The sequence below is a fragment of the Triplophysa rosa genome, linkage group LG21 (assembly GCF_024868665.1).
Source record: "Triplophysa rosa linkage group LG21, Trosa_1v2, whole genome shotgun sequence".
NCBI lineage: Eukaryota > Metazoa > Chordata > Actinopteri > Cypriniformes > Nemacheilidae > Triplophysa > Triplophysa rosa.
The window spans coordinates 10,170,952-10,197,768 of NC_079910.1; the positions used below are offsets into that span (position 1 = coordinate 10,170,952).

At 41.9% G+C, this 26,817-nt stretch overlaps 1 protein-coding gene across 7 annotated transcripts in view; it reads right to left on the reverse strand.

Moving 5' to 3' along the window:
• Window positions 1–12,452: 12,452 nt before the first annotated feature.
• The window catches only part of rerea (arginine-glutamic acid dipeptide (RE) repeats a), a 152,342-nt gene continuing 137,977 nt past the window's right edge, over window positions 12,453–26,817 (reverse strand). For 5 of the 7 annotated variants that reach the window (XM_057363528.1, XM_057363526.1, XM_057363525.1 and 2 more), the window contains 11 exons: window positions 22,741–22,903; window positions 22,308–22,400; window positions 19,599–19,798; window positions 19,326–19,487; window positions 19,125–19,238; window positions 16,475–17,850; window positions 15,626–15,842; window positions 14,841–15,543; window positions 14,499–14,666; window positions 14,238–14,406; window positions 12,453–14,114 (listed from right to left, as the gene is read on the reverse strand). In XM_057363528.1, coding sequence (XP_057219511.1) covers window positions 14,081–14,114; window positions 14,238–14,406; window positions 14,499–14,666; window positions 14,841–15,543; window positions 15,626–15,842; window positions 16,475–17,850; window positions 19,125–19,238; window positions 19,326–19,487; window positions 19,599–19,798; window positions 22,308–22,400; window positions 22,741–22,903 — 3,399 coding nt within the window. In that variant the 3' untranslated portion in view covers window positions 12,453–14,080. The remainder of the gene's footprint in view (window positions 14,115–14,237; window positions 14,407–14,498; window positions 14,667–14,840; window positions 15,544–15,625; window positions 15,843–16,474; window positions 17,851–19,124; window positions 19,239–19,325; window positions 19,488–19,598; window positions 19,799–22,307; window positions 22,401–22,740; window positions 22,904–26,817) is intronic. The other 2 variants (XM_057363529.1, XM_057363531.1) reach the window with 1 other exon arrangement.

The window sequence follows — 26,817 nt, forward strand, 5'->3', positions numbered from 1 at the left end:
CGGGGCGAGCCGGCAGCGCTGCTGATGCCCCCCGGGAGAGGAGACGGCAGGCAGGCGGGCGGGCGGGCAGGCAAGCGGGAGAGAGAAAGAGAGAGAGCGAAATGGGAGGGAGGGAAGCGCCGCCAGGAACGTGTGTGGTGTGGGCGCCTATGAAAGGCAAGGGGGGTGCTCCCTGGAGGTAGAGGGAGAGAAACTGAGAGAATAGATACATACATAGATGGGCTAACACACACACACATAGTCACACACACAGAAATTTGCTTGGAGAGATTCGTCCAAGCCGGGCAGACCTTGCCAGCCTCAGCCCCCTGACCCCCTGCAAACATTCTTAGATCTCCCCTACCTTCCTCTAGCTACCTATCTCTGTGCTCAAACACCAGCCCGGGGAGGAAAAGATGAAAAAAAAAGAAAATCAATAGCACAGATGGATGGCCGGATAACAGGGTCCGGCATGCTCCGGCAGTGAGGCAATCCAGAGGGTGCCCTCACAACTTCCACACAAGCGAAAAGAAGAACAACACGAAGCCGTTAGAGAGAGACGGTCTGCCCTGAGAGCCTAATCACACCCCCACACCTGTGTTTCAGCCCTCATTTATCCAGCCGTCCCACACACACCCACCAACCAACCAACCAAAACACTCGTTTATTTTGCCTACCTCTGTTCTCTCTTCCTGTCTTCATCAGCCCAACGTCATCCTTTTTGCAAACCTGAAATTCTAGGAAATCTCCACAATTAACCAGTGATATGGACAGCCTCATTAACAGTCCCGATCATGATAACTACTATGTTTTTCTGGACATACCTCGGTCACTTTCATTGTATGGAAACATTTTCCGTGATCTACGAAAAAATCAAACAGCATTTAAATTACATGAGGCGACTCGATGAAAGAATTATAATTCTTGGATGAACTATCCCAGTTCATCATTTACATGGCCAGGAACTGCACCTGTTGGACACTGCAAACAATTTACGAGTTCTTCATCTCGATTTCTTGCATTAACGTGACAATTAACCGTAAGAGCTATAATGACTGTAGTGATGTCTTGCAAATTATCAGCTGTAATCAGTTAAATGAACTCGAAATGTTCTAATCAGAGACGAGAGTGCCGACATCATTTAGACACACGTCTCTCGTTTATAACGTCACGTTGATGAAGCGTTCAAGATGCTGCATGCGACTCTAGCACCACCTAGTGATAAAATGTGGAAACGATTCTAACAAAAAGGTTTATTGGAGTTTTAAAACGTGCTACGTCATCACTTTTCTCAAATTAATTTGAACACCAACTGGCGGCGTATTTAACTTTTTAATTTAAAAAAAACTTCTTTTAGAAGTGCTTTTCGGTTTTCTCGTTTTCTAAAAAATAAATGTCCTGGAAACTCACGCCACTTTTTGCATTATTATTCTCCGCACATACAACAAAATCTGAGACTAAAATGTAAAGAAATACAATTAGTGTTGTACTGTACTCCACTCCACATGCTCTATTAACATTTTGTTCTTGGTAAGAGTAGCAGGAGAAAGGTAAAGGTTAGAGTAAGAGAGTCAGGTCAAAGAGCATGCGAGGACACGTTCAGCTGTACAGGTTGTGGTGAAGAGAACTTCTGTCTGCTGTGTGGGTGTAACAGGAACAAACTATCGCGCAATGGATTGGATATGTCGCCTTCTTGTGGCTTTACTGGGACATAACACCATATGTTCACAAATTAGCAATAATGACATTATGATTAAAAATAACTTTTTAGAAAGTGAAAGAAAAGCAAGGAATTGTTTCTTACAATACAAATAGTTTTGTATAAATCAGGTATACGGATTACATTTATTCCAGGGGTTCTCAACCTTCTCGACTCTAAGACCACAATTGTATTTGACAATATTCAAACCTCCCCCCTCACAAAAACTATTTAAAACTATTTAAAAAATAAAATATTTTAAAGCTTGACATTAACTGGAAAAATGCTTATTCATGATAAAACTGGCTAAATAAGATATATATTTTTAATATATTGAGTGAAGTAAGCCGTCGGTTGCAATTCACAACCTCACAGCTAACTGCTGCTAAATTTCGTACCCTGGACCATTATAAAGATAAACTTTATAAAGTTTTGTGATTCAAACACCAAATTAGTATGGATGTAGTACTCAGCAGATTACTACACGAAGTAGTTATCCAGTTAAACTTATGTGAAGGATATTTCATGCACTCCAAAATATGGTGTACAATCATGGTTGTGTTTATTTTCAACCATATTTGTTTGTCCAATAATGTGTAACTTTTGCACCTCCAAGTCACATTTATTCAATAAACATCAATGGCACAATGATGCAAAATACCAGTACACAAAATTAGGGTTGGGAATCGTTAGAATTTTATCAATTACGATTCCAATTCCGATTCTGCTTATCGATTTCGATTATTATCGATTCCCAGTTTCGATTACCATAGCTGAACTATATCATAGTTCAACTGTAGTTACTATAATGAAACTATGGTTAATTTGTGGTTCCTGTGCTTTTTAAACTATGCTTACTATAGTAAAAATATTGTTAATTTTCATAAGGGCTTTTATTGAGATATCAGCAGATATCAACAAGATACATGCAACGTGTGTAGTTTTCTGAACATATGCACACATGAATTGATTAGAGGAATTAAACATTTAATCTCAAGTATCCGATTCCTATTCCTTTTGTTTCCGATACGATTCCTAGTCTTTCAATTCCGATTCCAAATTGGAATTGATTTTCGATTCCCAACCCTACACACCATAAAACACAGCCTCTGTTCACACAAGAGTTTTGTTTTCAGTTGTATTAATAAATAAATGTATTTGTTTTTACGTTTATTTTTATGTTGCCATATAAATTGAATTTATTTTGGTTTCAGTTTTAGGAAAATATAATAACCTTGCCTCACACAGAGAAAGTACAATCAACCAGAACAACACAGTCTACAGTATATGGCCATATATAAATGAAATATCTCTTAATGATGACCATAAAAACACAAAACCCACATCCCGCCATATGCAGGTACTGCCACCACAGCACATCTGGATGAGTGGCTGTAATAGGCACATGGAGATGGGGAGTATTTTGGCACAGCAGGACTCTATTCCTCTCCAGGTTTTGCAGCGAGTCGTGTCATCTAGGGAACCGATGGAGCCCAGGCCTCATTAAAGGTGCTGAGAAGACCCATCAGGAGCAGTTTTACAGGGCCGGCCCGTACCACTTTCTTATTACATCTTCATCCTCCCTGAAGCACTCTGCTCACACAGCACAAACCCTCCGATATCAAATCAGCCAGCTGGGGAAATAACCCAGTAAAAACACTCACGTCAAATATATTCATACACTGCCACTGACAGACACACAAACTGAACATAAATGCAATATCTTGTGTGTGTGTGTGTGTGTCTGTCAGTGAAAAAGTATATGTGGTGGGAAGCCCGCCTTCTCTTTTGTGTTTTATGGCACGGGCTAAGACAATGATGTAAAAGCATATTGCAATCACATAAACATCTATATATAACTAAACAGAATAATATATATGTGTAATGAAATGTATGAAAACTGGTCACAGAAGACAAAGAAAAGCACAAGCATGTCAACGTAAATCTTCTTTATAGCTCAGACTCTAGCATTCAGCTCGTTCAAAATGGAGGAGAATGTTTCTTAACCTCCCACACAAAGATCACATCTACATGATGACTGACCACACAGTACACATATCTCAACTCTGTTTGCTCAAGGTCTAGTCAACCAAGAAGCCATTATCAGTGTTTACACAAGCCGCTTTTAACTGACTGATGCTGTTATGTGAGTGCTTCATCATCACCATTTATATCCACTCATCTGTCCATAATACATCACTAACATTCCTGTTAAGCTTTAACACAAATGCACAGTAAATTTGCTCGCAAGCTTGTTGTTTGGACAGAGATCAATGAGAGGCATTACAAGACTGAAGAAAGATTTAAATATTCAATGAAGCCCAAAAAAATGCAGTGGTCGAGTGGTTTTGGTAATGCTTACTATCAAATGTAGGCTAGAAGGAGGAAACGGGGCTATAGCAAATTCTTTTGTTTACAAGCTCTCTGTTCATCTAATATTGACACACCTGTGCTCAAGGACTGGCCAGGTGTGAGAGAGCTGAATTAATGCTTGTACAGAACAGTTTACACAACACAAACATCGACGCTGAATAAAAAAGCTTTAACTCTATTCCACAGTCTGGCAAAACCTACAATGGTGCTTTAACTGTATTCAAACATTAAACTGTAATGAGTATTGATGTTAGTGGAAAACAGAATTTTGCTGGTTTGCTTCCATCTTTAGCCTACTACTGTGCCACTGAGCAAATTGCTTTAGAGGAAAGTAATGTTACATCACTACATATGCAGCAACATTTGGCTAAAGCTTTGCGATTACAATCTTACTTAGAACTGTACATTGGCCGTCCAAAAAACAATTAAACATATTACAAATGTATTGCGTCCAAATAAATCCATTTGTCGTGTGTTTTATTATCCGCTAGAGGGCGCCAACTGTCCATTTTCAATGTAGTCACGTGACGTATCTAAACGTTTGGAAGAATCCTGTTTTGGCTAGTTGATGGGAACTGACACAAGCCAAGATCACGGATTTCGTTCTTAGGGTTAGAAATTAAACAAACCGCAGCATTTGTACGATTTTCAAGATAATTTGTCAAATTGCTGCTGTGTTGTGTTATGTTTTCTGTCAGACTGGGAGAATGTTGTCAAGTCTGATAACATTACTCAGCCGCTAAGAGCATTTTACGTTATCCATTATGAGATCAGTGTTTATGTAGCTCTATGGCGGCACCCAGAGGACGCTGAATGGAACAAAGCGTTTCTGGGGTAATACATACAAACACTTATAAACAATATATAAACACTTGGCTCGACCAACAGAGACGCTGCGGTCTTTAGCCTCCTCGTTAGAGCGCCCGTCTCCCATCCGGACCGACGCCAGTTCGAGGCCCGCGCAGAGCGGGGCGAGTAGAGCCGGTTACATTGGTGCCGTGACCCGGATGGGAGTGAGGTTTAGGGGGGTGAGTGTAACGGAGGCCAGCTAGTGAAGAGCTGCGCAGTGTGTAATCTTCACTCCCCGACCAACAGAGACGCTCTAGCGACAGACGCTAGAGACTGCGGTCTTTAGCCTCCTCGTTAGAGCGCCCGTCTCCCATTCGGACCGACGTCGGTTCGAGGCCCGTGCAGAGCGGGGCGAGTAGAACCGGTTACACATAGTCACCATACATGTGCAGTACCACCAGTGTTGGGTAAGTTACTCTGAAAAAGTAATTAATTACTAGTTACTAATTACACATTCGATAATGTAATTAGATTACTGTACAAATTACTCTCTTCAAAAAGTATTTAATTACTTATTACTTTCTATATCCTACATCAAGCTTGATTAGTTAAGTGATTCAAGGATAGACATGAAACGGCTCTTTTCATAATAAAGTATTATTATTAATTACAAATGTGAGAATTATACATTAAAGCACGGATTTTAAAGTTAGACTTTGAATTTTGATGTAAATTCCTCTTCTGCACACACACATATTACACAAAGTATTTAGTTTAATTACATCAGAAGTAACTGTAATTAAATTACAGAAAAAATCAGAGTAATCCCTTACTTTACTTTTTCAAGGGAAAAGTAATTAAATTACAGTAACTAATTACTTAGTAACTAGTTACACCCAACACTGAGTACCACTACCTTCAGTATAACTGTCCGCGCTTTATCTGGCCATGTGTCATCATCCATCTATTTACTCTGTACAAACACACTGGCGCGGAGCTGGTGGAGAATAGCGTCATGTTTGTTGTGGCTTGTATTGAAGTGCGCATGCCCAGTGGAGGTAGCTGTATCCCTTCTAGCCAAAACCGTGGGAATGGTGCGTTCACACCATGTCGTACGACTGGTAAACGCGTTTACGTCCTCGTCGAACTTGTACGGGAATGTGTTGGATTTGGGATTTTTCTGAAAAGTTTCATTTTAGGAAAGCGCCGACTTTTCCCATTATGATCCAGCAGCGCCATTTGCGTTCCAGACACCTCGGATTTATTTCCGGGTTGAGGTAAGAAATATCCTAAATCCGAGTTGTCTAGAACGCAGCAGCATCAAAAATAAAGGTAAAGTGCTAATTTCATAATATTTCAATTAAACATTTCATATGTGATTATAAAATAGTGATATCTCAATAGCATGAAATTCTATTAGAATTTAACTATAAAATCTACAACATTTTCTGCAAAATAGCATACCATATAGCCGTATAATTTTAATAAACCGTTACTTTCTTGTACGAGTTAAACAAGGCTATAATGCAGATTATCCTGATTAGTGATTATGGTCTTTTTGGTATTTCTCATTACAAATCTCTGCTTGGATGGATTTCAAATCTGAATCCGCTCGTTCAAATGACATTCTCTACAGGGAGCACAGAGCTCAGTGTACATATCAAAAGCAGACGTCTCCTCTCTGCCATCTTCCCTCCACTCAAAATTTAAGAAAGCTGTTGAGATTTGACTCACACGTCTTCTGGGGTTTGGGGCTGTGTGGCCACAGATCTGCTACTGCGACGCTGTGAAAAGCCCCTCGTCTCAAGGATTAAACACAGCATCTGATCACTGCAATGTAGCCATCTGTAATCTTATGATGTAGTTATTAAACTGAAATAGTGTGATGCGTTAGAAAGCACTTGAAGTATTAAGCGTTGTTAGTTGATAGCACGCAATATTTTTGTAAGATTGTGGAATGAGATTACTTGCCAAAGGCATGTCTGAAATGTGCTGGTTAGTTTGATGTTTCTCGGAAAACGAAATTAAGTACTTTTCAGTATGTGCACGTCTCAGATTTAGTATGTGAGCACAAATATTGTTTAAAAATGTCATTAAAAATGTATGTCCGTGTATTCTGCATACAGCCGCGAAACAATTAAGAGACAACTTTGGTTTTGCCTTTAATCGTCATTTCTGCATGTATTGTGATAATTCCAGTCAAGTGTCTGTTAAATTTCAACAAAAACAACCTTCAGTAATGACATGAACTCACCAAACAGCAACGTAAAAGACTGCGAAAATGCAAATATGCTTTAAAGTTGTGAAAATACACTGTAAAAACTGTAATTTTACAGCATTTAAATTGCTGTAAAAAAACATCAAATTACAATAATTTTACATGCAAAAACTGTTACTTTACGGTATTTCTAGGAATTTTCTTTTACACTGCATGTAGAAACCTTAGTATTATGTTGTTTAAACAGGAGTATCGTTTTTGCAAACATTTTGACCCGTTGGTCGTGTAACAATTTTCTGCAAATAAATGCAAATAAAAAAATGTACATGGGAAAAATATATTTTGGGGAATTTTATTTCTGAAATGTTGTTACAAGTTCATTGAATGAAACAAAAGTGATAATTTTACATAAACAAATATGTATAAATAATAAATTTAGAAAAACAGAAAATACTAAGAAAAAACTAGTCTCTTAATTTTTATTGCTAATTTGATATTGCTAAAGCTCATATACAACTCCTTTTTGGATTCAGTCCGAATCATTTTAGATCATTTTAAAACAGCTGGTGACCTGAAACATTCGATTAGATCATCACTGATGGGCCAACACACATCTGTGGCAAGCAACTCATGATGCAGTCTTGTTGCCCAAATGATCAAGACATACTGTCTGAAGAAAGTAATAATTTGCAAAATATAAAAAAAAAACATGAAATGGAATCAAACGCAATAACATTTGGGAAACTTATAGGCGTATCAGCATAGTTAGCTTCTGATAATTGATACTGTACTACACCATATGAAGTGCGTTTGGGACTATTCGTGTTTTTTGTTACCATCAACCAATCAGTGTTGTCATGACATCATTTTCTAGCAGCTCAGGAGTAATTTGTCACATGGTGTTTACATCTCAATAAAACCTTTATGCAAACCTGAGCGCCCATAAGCAAAGACGGCACAGTTTAAAACACATATATCCAGAGGGTCCCGAGCCAGCCAAGCAACTGCCATCAAGACGAATAGGAATGCTAATGGTTTGCTTTTTCCAGACCTCTTTGTCGGACCATTAAGACAAACAGAGCAATGTTGAAAACATTACAGAGACACAGTGTCTTTGGGAAATTATTAGGGAACTAGGGAAATTAACCTGATGTCTTGCAGTCTTAGCACTTTTAATTAAGTAAGTAGTAAGTGTTTTATTTATAGAACAGCTGTACTGCAGGTAGGATAAAAATCACATTTGTTATATGTTCAGACTGTCAGACTTTAAAGATTATATACGTAAATGCATATAATATTGGCCCACTAACATGGCACTTCAACTTTGACTCGAACTAGTTGTTTTTGAATCTTGCTTGAGGAATTGCTACTGTTTGAATTATAAGCAATGATTCATTGAAATAAAATTTTGTGTGATACAGGTTTATTGCTGATATCAACTTTAAAATATTTTTAAGCATTACAATAAAAAAAAACATTATTCTTGACAAATAATACACCGGACTGTTTTTTTCTAAAATACAATGTGAAACAAGCTATTGGCGCAATGCATTTTAACATCATCCTGATACATTCTGATATTTCAGCTGTATACTGCATTTACCCCGGCGTGTGAGTTTATCACCTACCGGCCCGAGAGGTGTCTGCTGTGCTGGAGTCAGGCATGAAGATGGACTCAGAGAAGATTAATTGCACCATGGAGGTGCGAAGAAAAACAAAGAACAATCTATCTGTGTCTGGGAAATCGGACAGCCCCACAGAGAGGCGAGTGAGCTCATTGGCACGGTGATCTATCACGGGGTGCTCATTACACACAAGGTCAGGGTGCTCCCTGTTTCTATGGCCCCAGAAAACATCATGTTGCTGCATGTGGTTACACCTGAAACCTTTCGGACAACCACAGGGCAACATCATAAAATTATGGATTAAGATCGTATTTCAGCTGTGATGCTGTACATCTCATTCAGACACATTCAGATAACCTTAGAAGTGGAGGTCAATAATCTTTCTATGCTGAAGGAATGAGAAGTAACACGCAGCTTTTAATAGGATTAAACTTTTATTGAAAGCGCACTCAGTATTTCTTTCTTAAAGGGATAGTTCACCCAAATATGAGGATTCTTTCTTTTACTCACCTTCAAGTTGTTCCAAATCTGTATACATTTCTTTGTTCTGATGAACACAGAGAAATATATTTGTAAGAATGCTCGTCACCAAACAGTTTTTGGCCACTTTAATAAAAAAGTTTAACACCAAAAAATGAAAAGCTTTGAAAAAGATATGATTAAAATGATGTTCCTTGGTATAATACTGGTACATGATACTGGGATTGACAATATTAAAAACTGCTTTACTTAAATAATAAAGTAACCAAAAATATTGGCATTCCCGTGATGTTTTACAAAAGTACACTCCTAGACACATAAGATGGTAACGTTTATAATGTACATTTGAGACTGTAGGTGGCCCAAAGAAGCTTAAGTTATTACCAACACTATCACAAAGCAAATATTTCAGTCTCTGGACACCTGCCAGAGGGGATAAGCGTGAAAAGAAGATTTCATATATCTCAGAGAATAACAATGTAATCCAGCGAAGAGACAGAGAACGTCAGAAAAAAAGATGATGACTAGAATGAAGAGGGGAGGGGTGAAGAGAGAGAGAGAGAGAGAGAGAGAGAGAGAGAGAGAGAAAGTGGGTGTGTAATGCACAGGGCTGGCCAAATGTGAATCTAGTCCCGTAGAGCAGATGAGGGAATAGAGATCTGTTATGACAGGAATGCAAGAGTGGGATATCATTAAACAGAGGGGAGCAGTCCTGCCGTCCACACAGAGACTTACACAACAGCTGCCTAATAATACTCACTGACTGCACACTGGCCTCAACAGAGAACACTGGGCAACCCATGTGAGAGAAACATCATTACTGTTTCGGTCTCCTCTTGGATGAGGAAGGTCTTCCAAGTTTTCACATCACATAGAAATGACTTTTCACTTCAGATTTTCAAAAGGACACTACAGAAGTAATGGCAGTGTGCAATATATATATATATTTTTTTGCAATTTAAAACAATGAAGCCCGGTGATGTCTAGGGATGAGAGTAGCTTTAATATTCTCAGGTATGTCAAATTAAAACAATACACAACTGCAATGTAAATTTGCCATTTAGTGCAGCTGCCAAATAATCCTGACTTCTTTTTAAATGTATCTGTATTTTAGATCAGTTAGTTTAGAAATCATGAGTCAAACTGTTTTTTTGCTGTATGCAAGCAAATTTTGAAAATGTATATGCAAAAGAAGACGACATTTAAAGGTGCAGTGAACTAGGACCACAATTTTAACCCGAGCTTTTGTTATATAAGAGCGAATCGTATTCAAGCGAACATCCTGTAAGTGTCAGACCTGAAAACGCCCTTGTTACTGAAATAACAACTGTTATTGACACGAGGCTCAGCGAACGGCAGGTCCTGGGTTGAACACCGCCTCCACAGAAGAATATCAACGCCTACTTCTCGAGCCCTGCCCACTGGTTCGCGCATGACAGCACTGAACACAAGCTGCATGGAACTAGATAGAGCGAGTGTAAGCATCATGCCATTAAAGATCGTGCAGTGCCTGCTTGTGGAAGAACACAGTCGCTGCATAACCTTCCTTCGGATTCCGACAGTAGGAATGCATGGGAGAAGTTCATTTTTAAAGACGTTCCAGCTCACGTGGGGAAAACATTGAGCGTTTGTTCGCTTCACTTCCAACGCGGATTCCTTGAAGAAGTCTTTGCGGAGAGACTAAAATTAAAAAGCAGTGCTATATTGGATCCGATATTCAATATTGGATCCGATAGGAATGGCGCAACAATCTTATGCGAGTAAAACATTTTTGTACTATGCGTCACTATTGCTTTGTTAGAGATCGCTTGATATGCCCTGATAGTGTTACCTGGGGACCTCTAGTGATTTGTAATAATTGTAATCGGGATCTCTGATTTGACGGGCTCATATATCATTTTTCAAGGGTTTATCCACCGTTTGCGAATAATGGAGGCTGTTTTGAAGTGTTTTGATATAATTTCTGGGTCATTTTGGCCGGGAGTCTACAGTTTGTTTATTTATCATGAAAACTATAACATTTGAGATGTACGGTCATATATCACTAAACACCATACAACTACATGCTATACAAACTATACACAAAGCCTTGCCATCACATCTGGGAAATAAGTCCGTAAATTTGAGTAAAATCACGTTACGTTACGTGTCTAACCAACTCCAACTAAGTCAACTACGCAAGCTGCTATCCAATCACAGCGGTGGGCGTTTACTTCCAAGTCTTCTATGCGGCCCGCCCTTAAAAACCGAGCGTTTCTCCAGCCGGCCTCAAAACCAGGGTAGAAAATGGCCCATTACTTATTGATTTAGATGTTTTTGAATGTAAAAACCACGCGAACGTCATAAGTAGACACTAGACAATAGTATAAAACAATAAAAACGGCTAGTTCACTGCACCTTTAAGCATCTCTTTGCTCTGGTGAATTACAAGGTGGAGTAAGAAAATGTTTTGAGTGTTAAGAAATGCAATAACACATCTGTTAACTTTGTGCGGTTTATGGGTTGAGTTAAAGATAAAGACACTATGTACAATATGAGAATTGCTTTGTGTTCTTCCATTTATTGGTGCTTGTGGACTTTCTCTTGGAATGACTCGTGCTAATAAAATGGACATCATTATAGCTTTAGAGCCATGTACTGCAAGTTTAACACTAATGTTATTGTGAGTATATTTTTTACGATCACTCTTATAAACCTGCTGCATTTATAAGGATGATTTCATTCAACCCAAAGACAAAATAAAAGACTTGAAACATTTTTTTTGTCAGCATGAACATTTACTTTTTCCATGTCATATAACAAAAAGTGTGATATTAACTAGAAATCAAGTTTCCATGTGGTGCAACTTAGTTTTATTTTAATTCCACAAAATTTTCAAAAAAATTACAAAATACTCAAATGGGGAGAACACAGGACTCACAATTTGCCTCAATTATCTCTACTTTTTGTTTACACTGTGTCATCCCATGGCGACTACTAATATATACAATAAGCTTCAAGATACCAGTATATATAAATCTTAGCAGTCAGAATGAACATTCTGCTATTGCCGCTTTGAAACAAGAAGCTAAACCATTGACAACACTCAACATCAAAGGTTTAAGACACAAGAGGGACGAAAGAAGAAAATGTTTAAAACAAAGAAAAATGCTGTATACACTGAGACAGAAAAAAAGACGACAGTCCAATTACAGAAAGTGATGATCAGTTTTGGGTAAATACTGTTAAAATATCTTTAGGGTTCAAGGATGCAGAATGGCTTTTTTAAAACCACAAGGACAAAAAATGATACTGTGAGCTTTCGCTTTACTTTGAACTGTATGCTCAAAAAGGCCCAAATTCCAGCAACAATCTTACTGGAATAAAATGATTTTGTAAAACTGAAATAATAGTTATTGTGATGAATCTTAAAAAACAACAAATACTGCATGTAACAGTCAATGAGTGCTATCTACCAGCCTCAACATGATGGAGAGAAACTAAAGAGGCCTCATGCATCACGGGTAATGCAGTCTCAGGAAGGCAGAGAGAGAAGCTCAGATAATTGTCTTCACTACTGTGAACACATGCACACTCAGGTACAGACTCGAATCCAAGCTCTACATTTCTCGGTCACCATTTTCCCCCAGGCTTCACAGTGAGAATGGTTTGATGAATTTGTACAGTAGATCTGGAAAATGATTGTGTGAGCAGCTTGCAAGAGGAGTTTAGGAACACAAAGTGGATATGTGGGGGAATTGCTATCTTTACCAGCACCCTTAAACAACAGTTCAATGTGTAAAGCTAAACATGAAACAGAAAAAAGAGCATCAAGATGTCATATGTTGTTACTTAAAACAGTACAATCGGTTTTGCAATGTGTAATACTACAACCGTGGGAGTAGCTGGATTATGAACTTCACTTATACAACCGTTGCATTTCGCTTTGGTACACAAAAATCAAAATGACAGACTTTTAAAATGCACTTGCTCATATAAAAAAGCCAATTAGAGTTTAAAAACATAAAACGTCTTTGAGGTTATTCAGTGCAATACTCTTTTTCCAAATGGTCAAGGCTACACAACTCTTCCCCCTTCTCCGCTTCAAGTGTTTTGAGTCTTCTGCGTTCAGCCATTAAAGGAAAAACACGGTCATGAATGTTTGAGTTGCAGACTGTCAATATACAAAAACCAAATCAAACAAAACAAAAACAGGCTTCATTTGAGCATTGGCCTTTTAGAGGTGTCCGGTACCATTCTCCCAACATCCCCGGTTTAATGGACTGAACCATCTGACATGGTTACCTGCTCTACTAGTGCCACCTCCTTCCCCTCTGAAACAAGGGATGACACTTCAGGAATTATTATATCGGAGGTCTACCAACTTGGTTAGGAATCCACACCTAATAATAATTATAATAATAATAGTAATAATTATATGTATATATATATTTATATACTATTTACAGACTCGAAAAAACGCCATGCTGCAGCTTCTCTTAACATTATGAAAACTTCCTACAATGTATTAAAATAAACGTTGAATTTAAGATAGCACTTTTCAGATATAATGGCCCAGCTGATCTGTTCCTTTTTTCGCCCGTTTAGCACAGTGACAAAGTATCTGGTATTCTAGCACCTACAGAAACATCAGGGAAGATTCTCAGAGTATGTTCATGCAGGAAAGTCACGATCGGTCCTGTGGACGCTGTTACTACTTGAACGATATATAACCCCCCGCCCCCGTCGCAAAAACAGTCAATGTCCTAACAAAAACGGTCCGTAATAGTGAAGAAAGCTGACAACAGAAAAAGGTTCCTCGGACAATCCTTGTCGCTTCGTCAAACTTAAAATGTTCCAAGGACATGTGAGTTCCTGTGTGTGACTGTTCTTCTATGACCTCCTGTGTCCTGCTGAACTCTGGGAGTCCTCGGCTGATCACAGCTGTTTGTCGCTCTCTTTCTTCAACCGACTGAAACAGAACAGAAAATAGTTTTTCATGAATATATTCTAATTGGTGATTGTGTCATAGCACGATCTTTCATTGTGGACACAAGCAATGGCTAAGACTTCACATCATGCAATATAGACTGACCTGTAATAGTCCTCCTGTCCTGGCAGAGGTCCCCCGTGCATGTGGTGATGACCGTGTAGCCACTGCTGCTCCATGGCCAATCTCTGTAACTCTGCAGACTGCGCGTGCATGGCCTGCAGCTGGTGTGCCGCTGACATTGGTGGTGGTAGCTCTCTGGGGTATGGAGCACCTAGCAAACACAACACAAAGTTTGGTCTGTTATTGGCTGAACAAAGCGCTAGCAAGATTGACGTGTCATAAATGTACATGACGCAGTCTTACCGAACACAGGGTGCCGTAGCATCTCGTGTTCATGTGGATTCTGTCCGAGCAGGGGGTTGGGGATGGCTCCAGGCGGGTACGGAAACCGGGCGAGGTGCGGTCCAGCTGCCAGCTGGTCTAAGGGATGTGGCCCAGAACCTGGAGGACACACAAGGCATTCACCACCACCTACTCCGTGTCAGCAGCTTTTTGTAATGGTTCACAGTCAATATTATATTGAAACACAAATAATTATTATTAAGAGCATTGACGTTCAAAATGAACATCAAGGTTCATGCATTACATTTTTTTTAAACAGTAATAATCAGCATACAACATAGTACAGAGTGAGGGTTTCCTCACCTTGGTGCAGTGGGTCCTGTTGGTGCAGATGGAGGTGTGAATGGATGTGCGAGTGCTGATGGTGGTGCGGTGTCACGTTGTACATCTGCAGCCGCTGTATGTGGTCATTAGCCACAGAAGCCATTCTTTCAACGTGTAGCCTCTCGGCCAGCCTATCAGGGTAGGCCATCTCTGGCCGTAACTGCGGCCCAGACAAAGCCAGACGCTCTCTCTCCAGAGGGTTCAGGCCCGGGTGGAAGGAGGCGAACGGGTGAGGGCCAGCCATGTGAGGGATACCAATAGGCCCGTGCCGGGCAAAGTGCTCCATTGGGTTGGCGGAAGGATGCAGGCCGTCTAATTCTGGAGGTTTGACCTCGAAGCCTGGCTTCATCCTCTCCATCCTCAGCTCCCTCTCGCGGATCTCCCTCTCACGCATCTCTCGCTCGCGCATGCCGGGATCGTTATACAGGCCTGGCATGTGGTAGGCAAGGAGGGGGTCTGTGGGATTGAGCGAAACGAAGAAGGGATGGTTGCGGTTGGTGGGGGACATAACGTGGGGCCGGGCGTATTCCCGTAGCGTGTGCAGAGCGGGTGTGTCAGGGCCGATGTACGGGGGCACAGTGGCGATGGTGGTGGGAGGTGGATCGAAGGATGTCCGCATGTGAGCCGATCCTGCCATCTGAGGATCTCCCATGCGACCCTCATGGGAAGAACTGGATGCTTTCTGCGTGGACAAAGTGGATGTTTAGAATAATGCAAAAAACGGATGACAAAACAGTAAAAAAAATAACCAAACCAAAACTTACAGCAGATCTCTCTGCTTCCTTTTCTCGTTCCCGCTCCCTCTCTCTTTCCTTCTCCCGTTCTTTCTCTTTTTCCTCGCGTGCTTTTTGCTCAACCTCCCTCTTGGCTTTCTCCAATGCCTCCTCTCTTTTCTTTGCCAGTTTCGATGAGGCAAGAGGTGTGAAGTAGAAGTCTGTTCTGGCACATGTGTTGTATCCTCTGTCCAGATGCTTGTTGAATCTGTAAACAAGATGGACGGAGAGATTGTTACTACACCTCTACAGACAGTTTGAGAATAATTGTAACCAGGGGCGCCATAAGGGGGTGAGGTTAGGACGATTCTAAGGGCCCACACTTTCGGGGGCCCTTGCGGGGATCATGCCGATTGGACCCGGAAACTAGGGGAAAAACGCACCCAGTCATTTGGGATTTTTAATGTAACCCTGCCCAACTTGTGTAGAAATCCTCCCGCAGGCTGTTCAAAAGACAATGCAATTACTTTGTAAAAAATAAATAACCTCTGGCATGTGCTCTTGTTTATTCTACGGTAAAGCCACTCGATCAGTCATTTTATTCGCCAGTGCCATAATGAGCTGCTCCCTTTGTGCATTAGTGAGCTTATTGCTATTCACTGCAAGCAAGTGTGAGACGAGGCCACAACAGCTCTACAATGACGAGCTCGGTTTTGATGGAGGCTTTCGCCGTTATGATGCAGTCATTAATCTATGCCCTGTTCTGTACGCTTGATGACTGCAGAGAGGCAGAGATGAAGCTGAGATTACTTTGTATGCTAAGCAAACTCAGTAGTCTCCTTGGCTTCACCAGATTAAAGGCGAACTGCTTAAGAAACAGTGCAGACTTGCATAACGTACCGTGCTGACTGGCTGGCGTGACTGGGAGTGTTGACGATGGTGGGTGCAGGTGAAGGACTCCTCTGAGGAGGTGGAGGACTTTCCGGTTCCTCCGTCTCATCTAGAGGCTCCTCTTTAATTTGTACAGGTGGAACAGTGGAGGGTCCCGGGCAGGGCGTGCTGACCGACGCAGGCAGAGGCATGGATATCGAGGATGGTGGTGGCTGTTGCAGCGTAGACATAGAGTTCGCCACAGAAGAGGAAACGGTGGAGGGCGATAATACGGGCGAGCTGCCTGGCATGAAGGGGTGGGGAGGGAAAGGGGGTTGAGAAGGCGTCGAGTGAGACGAGGAGGAAGGAAGAGGAGGAGCCGGAGGGGGCACCTGACTTGCCGTAGCCGGCAGGTTTTGGGATTGGGTGAGCACTGGAGGTTGCACTGGCGGTGGCTGGAGTTGCTGGTTTTGTGACATGAGTTGAAGCGGAGGCGGATGGGCAGACGGAGGGTGGTGCGTGGATAGAGAGCTGAGGGGCTTTAAGGCTGGCGGTGGGGGTAGGTTGGAAGGCATTTGTGGGAACGGAGGGTGGTTTGAATGCTTGTGTGATTGAGGGTTTGGCATCTGTGGGATAGGGGTGGTTGGCGGTGGTTTGATGTGGGGCATTGGCAATGGCGCGGGTGGTAATGGCTGCTCTCTGGGAGGCTGGTTGCCACTCTGTGAGGAGGTCTGAGATTGGGATGGGGGTGTGTGAGGTCGTTGTTGCGTCAAGGGGGAGGCCTGCGTCTGACCAGAAAGGGGTGAAGGGGGCACCTGAGACTGACCCATTGGGAATGGCTGAGGGGGTAAAGCGTGAGGGTGAGGCATGTGCAATGGCCCTGCCTGCAGAGGGTGCCCCATGGGCAGCATGGGGCCGTGTAGTGGAGGTTGCAGGGACTGAGGGCCAGACTGAGAGGGGGGTGGGGGCTGAGGCATGCCCTGCAGAGGGGAATGGGGCGAGGGTAGTCGCTGCACCCCTGACTGGATGAGGGCGAGTGGACCTGCTGGAGGTATCTGCTGAGGTGGCATGGAGGAGGTGGGGGGGATTGAGGGGGATGGCTGTGAAGGGGCACCTGAGGTGGGGGGTGTGGATGCTGCAGCTGATGAAGGTGGGGCAGGGGGTAGAGCTCCTGTTTGACACTGGATGACCGGAGGATGTTGGCCCTGGAGGATCTGCTGCTGTGCAGAGGAGTCCGAGTCGCTTTCGTTATCACGCGGGCTGGGAATGCTAGGGGAGGAGCTACGGTTGTCCTGGTCAATATCCTTAGGATCACTGCTGCCATCGTCATTCACGCTGCGACCATCAGAGCTCTCCCCCTCACCTTCTCCTTCACACTCGGAGGGTGAATTTGGCCGACTCAGCTCCTGAGGGAAATGAGAGAAGGTCAATAAACTTGGAGGCACCCTTAATAATGATGGTTAATATTTAAGAGTTCTTCCGGAACAAACACACCGCTACTCCCTAATTCATGAAATTAATCACCACTGAATAAATGGGGCAGTAACAACTATGGTTGGTTTTGAAAAGAACCGGAACCGTGAGCAATTTATACATTTCGGTTCCCGAAAACGGTTCTGTGCGACGAGTGGCCAAGCGCTGTGAGAATCCTTGCACCGCAGTTTCCCGTAAAGGTTGTCACAAACCAAACAGAAACTGCGCTGCGCCACCGCTTTAATTACTAAACATATAGTTTCCCATGACTCGTTGCGTTGCGTCTTTAACATGCGAACACTTTGGTTCCTATAACTGTACACACACTCCACAGATGCGTCTTGCCGCATCTTTACCTGCTGAACACATCGTTTCCCACAACTTTGACAACTGTGCACATTGTTTTGTCTGACTGTACATCGATCAGCTCCCTTCGCCACTAAATTACATTATATTTGTCACATCTTGTCATTAATAGGCTATACATACTGGCTGGACCACTAAATAAATAGACTGCTAATGTTATGCAAGTATGAGGGTTAGATTATTTTGTGTACAGGTCATTTCAAGAGTGAAAAACATTTTCTTTTCTTTTCTTTTCTAAAATGTGGACAGCACTCATTGTATCTCGCCATCTCCTGGCTGCATTATTATTTGTCAAATATGGGCTTTATGGAGTGTATGTATACATGATTACAAGTATGACAGTTAACATTTTAATATTTCATTAATTTAGGGAAATGAACAAGTGTTTTAGCATTTAAGGGACTATTTGGCCAACCAGCTTATTCCTGCTCGAAAAGCATAATGTTACTGTGTATAGTTATGGTGTAAAAACATCAATGTTGAAGCACATGTGATTGATGGACTAGCATTACTCAACAGTACCTACTACCTTACAGGAACACTCCATTCAATTAAGGAAAAATAGTAAAAAAAATTAACAGTTAATTTAAATGGAACCGGAATCAACACCAGGAATCATTAGGCAAAACTGGAATCGGAAAATCTCTTATGATACCCAACCCTAGTCACAACCAAACAAAAACTGTCAAAAATTTTTTTTATATCTATTTTCTTTTCAAAACCATATATCAGAATTGTAAAGGTAGCACAAAATGTAAAACAAAATCTTTCCAAGATGTTACTCAGCAATACGATCTAGGTTTTAAGATTTCCAAAAGTTTTAACACAATCCTCTGCTCACCTGCGTTTTAGATTTCTTTGCGCTCGCCCTCTCCGACTCCTCAGTGTCAGATGCTCCTTTCTCTCTCTGACGTTTGGCACTCTTCATAGGCGACGGCGCCTCTTCCTTTATCTTCTGTTATGAAAAAATGTCAAATATAAGTTCGCTTTGATGCTCTAGTCTGTGCACATGTGTTGTGAGGGCTTTTGAAATGAATCATACCTTGCTGGGTTTCTTCATGGAGTCAGTCTTGCTGTCTGTGCTGGATGTGCTGGCTGCACTAGGTGAGGTACGCCCGCTGGAGCGCAGGTCCTCATTGGTCGGTGAGGCTCTGCCATCCGGGCTGGAGGTTTGCTTCTTGCGGCCACTTCGTAGCGTTGACATCTGAATCAAACGAGACAACCTCTGATGTAACAAATGGCCAACGGTGCAAAACTAACTTCGTCTGATTACAAAAACTAAAAAAGGTTAAATATGTTGGTGGTTTGGACTTACTGAGCCGCGGTTCCGTCGAGTCCTCATGCTATGCTTCCCACTGAGTCCATCGTCTTCCTCTTTGACGGGTTTAAACATAAATGGCGGCGGGTCTACAGGCTTCTCGATGGGGGGCAGTTCTCCGTACTTCTTAAAATGAATTCGGCAGTCCGTGCACAGCAGGATGTTCTCGCGACCCCCGTGGTGCCAGTCCTTGGAGGCTGTAAACACGATTTAGGTTCGGCTGAGTTCAACTTATTAAGCATTACAGTAACAGCGGTATGTGAACTAGGACTAGCATGGGCCCTTAACTCGCATTTCATGGACACAATAAGCTCACAAAACATCAGAAGTGAGTTTGATATGAATGCCAACTGCTTCCAACAGATCAGAGGATTTAATGAAGCAAAAAACAAATGGGTAACTCTGTCAGACTGGATCAAATTAGAAATGACATGCTCTGGTGTCCATCTGCTAGTGGAGGGACAGGATGAACAGTAGCGCTCTCTCACACTGTGAGGGGATAATTCTACAGACTCGATGCATGCAGGGTGATGACATACGTCCGTTAAAATCTCAGTAAGCTAAGCCACTTCCGCTCTCATAGGGCTGAGGTGATTTGTCATCAAGTGATAAGGATATGTTTACTAAAAAAAGTGTACATTTCAGCAAACCGACAGCACTACAAGCTGAGTATTGTTGAGTGCCTCTGTGATCAAGCCTCAATTAAGTGCAAAAGTTTACTTGTTTTTTATCATATTTGTGAATGTAGCTTGAAACGGAAAGCCTGAAGCCTTTCCCCTTTTTGGTTGTCGATGTATGATGTAGTGCTTGAATAATTTGACTCACGTCATTGACCGTAGTCCTATGTGCGTGCATCCTGAGTGAAAACGTCATTGTTCCCTATAGAAGCCACGTGAGCCGGATGTAACCGAGCGTACTGAGACAAAACGAGTAAGCGACCGTGCATAGTCTATTACACTATTTAACAGGGGTCGGCAAGTACGTTTGGCATCGGGCCAAAAAAACATTCGCCGCTAGATGGCGGGCCAGAACATAGTCAAAGGATAATTTAAGAAATTCATTGATGAAAAATGCAACTAGAATAGCCTACTTTTAAAAATATAGATATTATATAATTATATATTATTATAGTCAAATAATTATTTAACGCAGCCTATTTCAATGTATTTGACGTAATCGCACGGGGGGGGAGGGGGGGTGGCTGGGGTACGCTATTATGTCGTGTCATGTGATGTTAACATTTAAACTAGCTAGATGGTGAGAGAAAATGGCACTATACTGACTTGAACTGAGACATTTATTCAAGAAGTTTATTATAAACTGAAAACAATTAGGCTTACTAGACACATTTTATGTCAGAGCGGGATCTGAACAGGATTTGGTTTACCGGTGAGCGTGAGCAGAGCGTTTGCTTGGTCCGTGAGCGAAATATTAATAGTAGGCTGAAAAAGAGCAGTTATGCTTCAGTCCGACATTCTGTGACATTACAGCCAATATTTTTAGTCATTTTTTATTTAAAGAGTGCCTAAAATAACTGTATAATAACTGATCAAGTATATTTGATTTTCGTTACTTTATTTCCGTGAACATATAGCTGCCATAGTGCAACATTCAAAATAAACGCACAAAAGATGAAATGCATATGAACACCTTTATTATTACTGGGGTTAATAGAAGAAACAGGCTCTAAAGAAAAATAGATCAAAACAAGGGGAAATGCGGTCTTAAAACGTCAAACCTCAATTGTTAGAGCATTTTAGAATGTACTTTTAGAAACTTGGACAAAGCAGCTGCGTCTTCGAAGGCTGCATGCGTCCTCCGGAGATCACATTTGTCGGCCGAGGCCGGAGGTTTATTCAGTTCTTAGTGACAGTGTCTTAAGAGAAATAAATATACAGTAAATGTTATAATTTTTTTTTTACTGAAATGAGCCTGTATCAAACCTCTTGTCACCCGTGCACCTCCGCAAATGGACTAGGCGTTTGTAGTTGACGTGCATGCTGTTGCGCTATTATTCAGGCTTCAGGCTCATGCGGTGTACATGGGACAATAATCCAGCAGCAAAAAAGTAAATCACCAAGAGGGCTGAGCGAGCGGAGAGGAATTTTCAGCAAGGCGCTCTCCGCTCCGCGAGAAATATTAACGCTCTGTTCCCCGCTCCTCTCTCGCTCCGCTCTCGCTCCTCTCTCGCTCCTCTCACATGCTCTGCTGGCGCGGGCCAGATATTATTGCTGGCTGACCCACGAGCCGCCTGTTGCCGACCCCTGCTATATGATATACTTTTTTTTTTAAAGGAGAACACTTGCAGGTTTCATCTGTCTTATGATATTATTTTAACAGGTTAATATCTGAAGCACCATAGAAAAACTAATATTTATGATCTAAACTAGCCCTAAGGGTGCATGCTCCCTATTTTATATGAATGTATTTGTTTCATTATTATGCCTCTTATTCTGGCTGGTAGTCTACGGAAGCCCCTAGAGCAATTTCAGAGAAAAATTGTAACATTTTGGTGCGTCTTAATGGTCGTCTGATCTCACGTTTAAAATCTCTTGAGCTGCCATCAATTCATCAATTATTTTTCTTATAGCTTCAGACTATAAGAAATCATTATGACAGTTATATCCTTACAAAAGCTATAGGATGGACTTTTGATTTCCAAAACTTATTTTCATTGGATTGAAAAGCAAGCAAAAAAACACTCACTGGTAGTGAAACAGTGCCGGCAAGCGTAGCCCTTCAGTTCCTGTTCGCTGTCCTCACTGTCAAAGTCATCTTCACTGGCCGAACTCAAGTCCACTGGATAAGAAACACACACTGGTTATTAATTTAACATCATTTCATATCTACAGCCTGTAAGACAACTATATCAGTAAGACATAACAGAAGCCTACTGCACTTATTAATACATTATCAGTAGTGCTTTGAGGAGACAAGTACAGTACACATAATTAGGTTGATCCCTCATCTGTTCTGTCTCTTATCGCATATGAGATTTCAGCTGTTTACTTTGAAGAATCACAGAGGGGGATATGTGCTCTGGAAAGCCATATTAGTCCTGGGAGTTTCAGGGATGTCATGTTTAGTCATGAGAGAGTCTGTTTACTATCTTTGGGGAAAAAGGGCAGATTTCACTTACAGAACTCGCTGGAAGGCGGGCGGGAGGGAGTGTTGACGGGGGTGGAGGCGGTTCGGGTCTTGATCCGACGGAAGACAGGCTGTCTGCGGTGCCTGCGGTGGGCTCTGCAGCTCGCAGCCTCTGGGGTTTTCTTCCAATAATAGTAAAAGGTGATCAACTCCCCCTGTGAGATAGGAAACATGAGAACATCTTTTAAGACCAACAGACTTCGGGTAACAGAAGTATAAAGATGTTTGGTGTTTAATCTGATTTAATGATACAATTCGTTGAACTATAGTATATGACAAAATATTGTTTTGATAGTCGTACTAAATAAATAAGACTTCAAATGTCAAACAGATAAGGGCAGCTACACTGAACGTTTTTCAGAGCCGGCTGTTGAAACCGTTTTAGTTTTGATGACAGATAGAGATCGAGCGGGGAGGTAGATGACTCGGCGTAGGAGCGCACAGTCCCGGACAAAAACTCCATGCCGGGTTTACCAGCACGCCAGCTTGTTGTGCTGCGGCCGTGTCGGTCTCAGGATTAGGCGGAGAAGCTCTCTGAATGCTGGGATATTAGGATCAGTACATTGGTGGCTGCCTGGGTGGCAGACGCTTGAATGGAAACAAAAGAACATGTCAGGGAGAGCTTTGGCGCTACAAATAGGGAGTGAAATGGCACCAAACCCCTGCGCTAGAAGAGTCAATTGAACTTGAATCAAACATTCAGAGGGCGCGTTTGCCAGGGAGTACGGCATATAAATCCTGAGCACAAAAGCCAGCCAGGAAATCAATACCCTACTGAAACATTAACACATGCAATCACGGATCAGAAGACGCTTTGCTGAGGCAGCCTGCGCAAATTAACTGTCGCTTTCCGGCCACGCTCAAAATAATACACATGCCTTAAAACTGTTGTCTGCTGGGGAAGCAATTATGCAGCGGTTCCTCTTGTTTCTAGCCTGTATTTTTGATATGCATTTCATGGGGTTGCACTGGAGAGGTCTACGTGTCAATGCCAGAGCTTTTAACATGCTTTAATGTTTTAATGGTGCTGGGATTGAGTGAACAGGACAGTCATGGGGTTTGTCAGGGTCTGTTACACTTGGGCCAAATGGGGCTTGGGTGTCTTTAATGCGTATTGATTGCTTTCTCTCTTAGCTTCGGCTGTTTTTCTTGACATCAATTGGTCATTAAAATGTTGCTCTACCCAGCACATTAACAGCTTTACGGCAAACACTAGAAACTATTCTTGGCAGGGACACATGTACTTTGAATCCTATCAGACTATTCATAGACAGTTTTATGGTTCGAGATAATTTTATACCAGATACATTAGTTTTAGATGCATGCATATATGACAGTATATGAAATACTTGGGCTTGAAAGAAAAGCTAGTCAAGCTGGTCTGCTAAGCTACCATGTCGGACATGGATAAACGCAGGAGATAAGTCTGGCACTTACAGCTTCTTAAAGGCTTTGCCTGCCACTTATTCACCAGCTATCAAGGTACAGCATCACTTTGCTTTGGAAGGCATACAAACCTTAATGCTTTACGCTTTAATATTTAAATCCACTGTAAGCTATAAAATATCTTTGGGATTGCTATATATGCTCATTTAATCATTGGAGAGAAAATAAAGTGAAAACAGACATAGCACGCATTACCAAAAAGCACACTTGGGCTGTGGTTAAAGGAGAATTTACTAAATGCTTCCAGATGCATCGGAGTTGAATTTACCGATCAGCAGCACAACAAAAGCAGCTTCCACTTTAAGCGGCCCAATGGACGCACGTACAAAGAATATCAATTATCGCAATTACATCAATTACTTGTGGGTGGTAGAAACGCTTCCTAAATGAGGAACACAAGGCTGACAAATCACTTACGTTCAACTTTAAGATTCCCAGCCACCTCTGTTTCTTGGCCTGCTTTAAAAGCAGCATGTTATCTACTCTTATTTGAAAACACGTAAGAGTAAATAACTTGCGATAAATATTTAGAATAATAACAAGCTCTGCTTCCGTGGGTTATTTACGTGATATGATGAGGGGACTGTGTTATGGCGAAAGGCTGTTGGTGGGTCGGCCAGGGCGCAGGTGCAGACCAAGGATGGCAGGCGTCCTGATGTGAAATTTAATTGAAATGTGCAGATCAAAACTATTCAGCAGGACAGCAGGCTGGCTTTCTTTACAGCCTAATGACTGTTCGCCGTATCCCACCCACCCCTCCCTTCCTCATAGTTGCCCCGATGCTTTTTATTTTCCCTCTCTCTATTTGATGTGAGCTTTGAAGCATGAAACCTCAACTTAATCCTACCGGAGATAAAAAGAAAAGGTCATTTTAGCCCTCTATTTCGCTGGAGCACTCCGTAGTTCTTAAACATCCTGGAGGAAAGGCTGGCAAAAATTTCATTCAGGCTCTCCGCGTAATAACGTGGGAAAAGAATTGCAGTGGCCATTCAAAAGTAATTTAGTCCACATGCTATCAAGACAGGTGTCAAGGTTTGGGAGGAGCCGACATCCACGGGCTGGCGATAGCGCGGTGATGTGTAATGCAATCTGCTGGTGCAGTATGTAGAGGAGTAGGGAACGAGGATCAAAAGAGTGATGAAATGTTTTGAGAGGATCATCTATGATGACAAATTTTCTTCGGGCGATAACTGGGTGAGGGAGAGCTATAGAAAAATCCCCTTTCAGGCTCGGGGAGAGGAGATGGTGGAGGAAATATGATTTGATTAGAAGCGTGGAGGGGCTGCGCTAAGTTCTTCATCCCTCACCCGTTCCAGCGCTGCCCATTCTTTTTGATGAGAATGGTTTGTACGCGGCAGATAAAAAAAAAAAGCAATATGTTTCAAGGTGCTGCACGGAAACGTAGGACAGGCACTGAAGATGCTATTAGTCTTTTATATAGGGAGATGTCCTACTGTGAAGCAAAATAAAAGATGACATGTGGGGGAGGAAATGTGTCCCATGAGTTCCTGTTTTCTGAGGAGGTCTGTGAAGCTGGATGCACATAGCGAGTCAAATGCTAAGACTGACAGCATGAATAACAAAGCCGGGGTTTGTGTGTCAAGGTAGATTTGTTGTAAGCAAAACAACGATTTTGCTCAAAACCTTTCAGGCTTTAAAACGTCAGATTTTCAAATTGTATTTTGTAGTATACTAAACGGATAAGTCTTTTATTTCCCGTTCCCTTTGTGCTATAAATGCAAGACATTCTGCTAATAAAAAAATGAAAGGCAAATTAGAAAACAAACACACATGATTTATGTTGGAAGCTAGGCTGCGTTTCCGTCATTTTATGTGATAAACGCTCCCACTTTTTGTTTTTGTACCACATAAAAATACTCTTAACTAAAACGCATACATTTTCACAAATAGCTTGTCCCCCTAGAGCCATGATAAATGCGTAAAGCTCCACGCGTGTGTGGAATTTCCTCCATTAGCCCTGAATCTCTAAGCAGAAAAGAAGAGCGTGTGCCAGGGAACAAGAGATACCAACAACGTAAACTTGGAATTATGAGACGTTTCAGTTTGCTTCCATCTGCAGTTTATTTCTGGAGGGTGGATTATCTGACAAGGAAGGGGCTTACCTCTTATCGTGGCACAGGAAAATGCTTTTCCACGCCTCGAGAACCCGTCAACGCTAAGTAATGTGGGCGTGGATGTACATGGCTGTGTAATTTCCAACAGATTTAGCTTCTTTTTATTGCAATTAGGATGAAACTACGGTGGACCAACAGGGAGAAAGTCTTATCTGGACTTTCTAGTCGTGTGTCTCTGTGTAGGACGGGTGCAAGGCCTAAACTCCTGTATTTATACACTCATCCACACTCAGGCCTGGACTTGAACAGATGGTTTCTGTTTTTCCTGGCAGATTTGTGACGAAGCCACAAAAGGCCTCTGCTTTGACAGCGAGCCAAATGGTTAAGGCTGTAGCTGGCAAATATAGGGGAAGGATAGCGGCAGAGAATGCAAGGGAGGGCAGCGAGGGGGAGAGAGAGAGAGCGAGACAGAAAATGGAAGACAGAAATGGACGAATCAACCCTGCCTGAAGAAATCTCAAGAGCGTTTGCTTGGTTAAACAATGTTT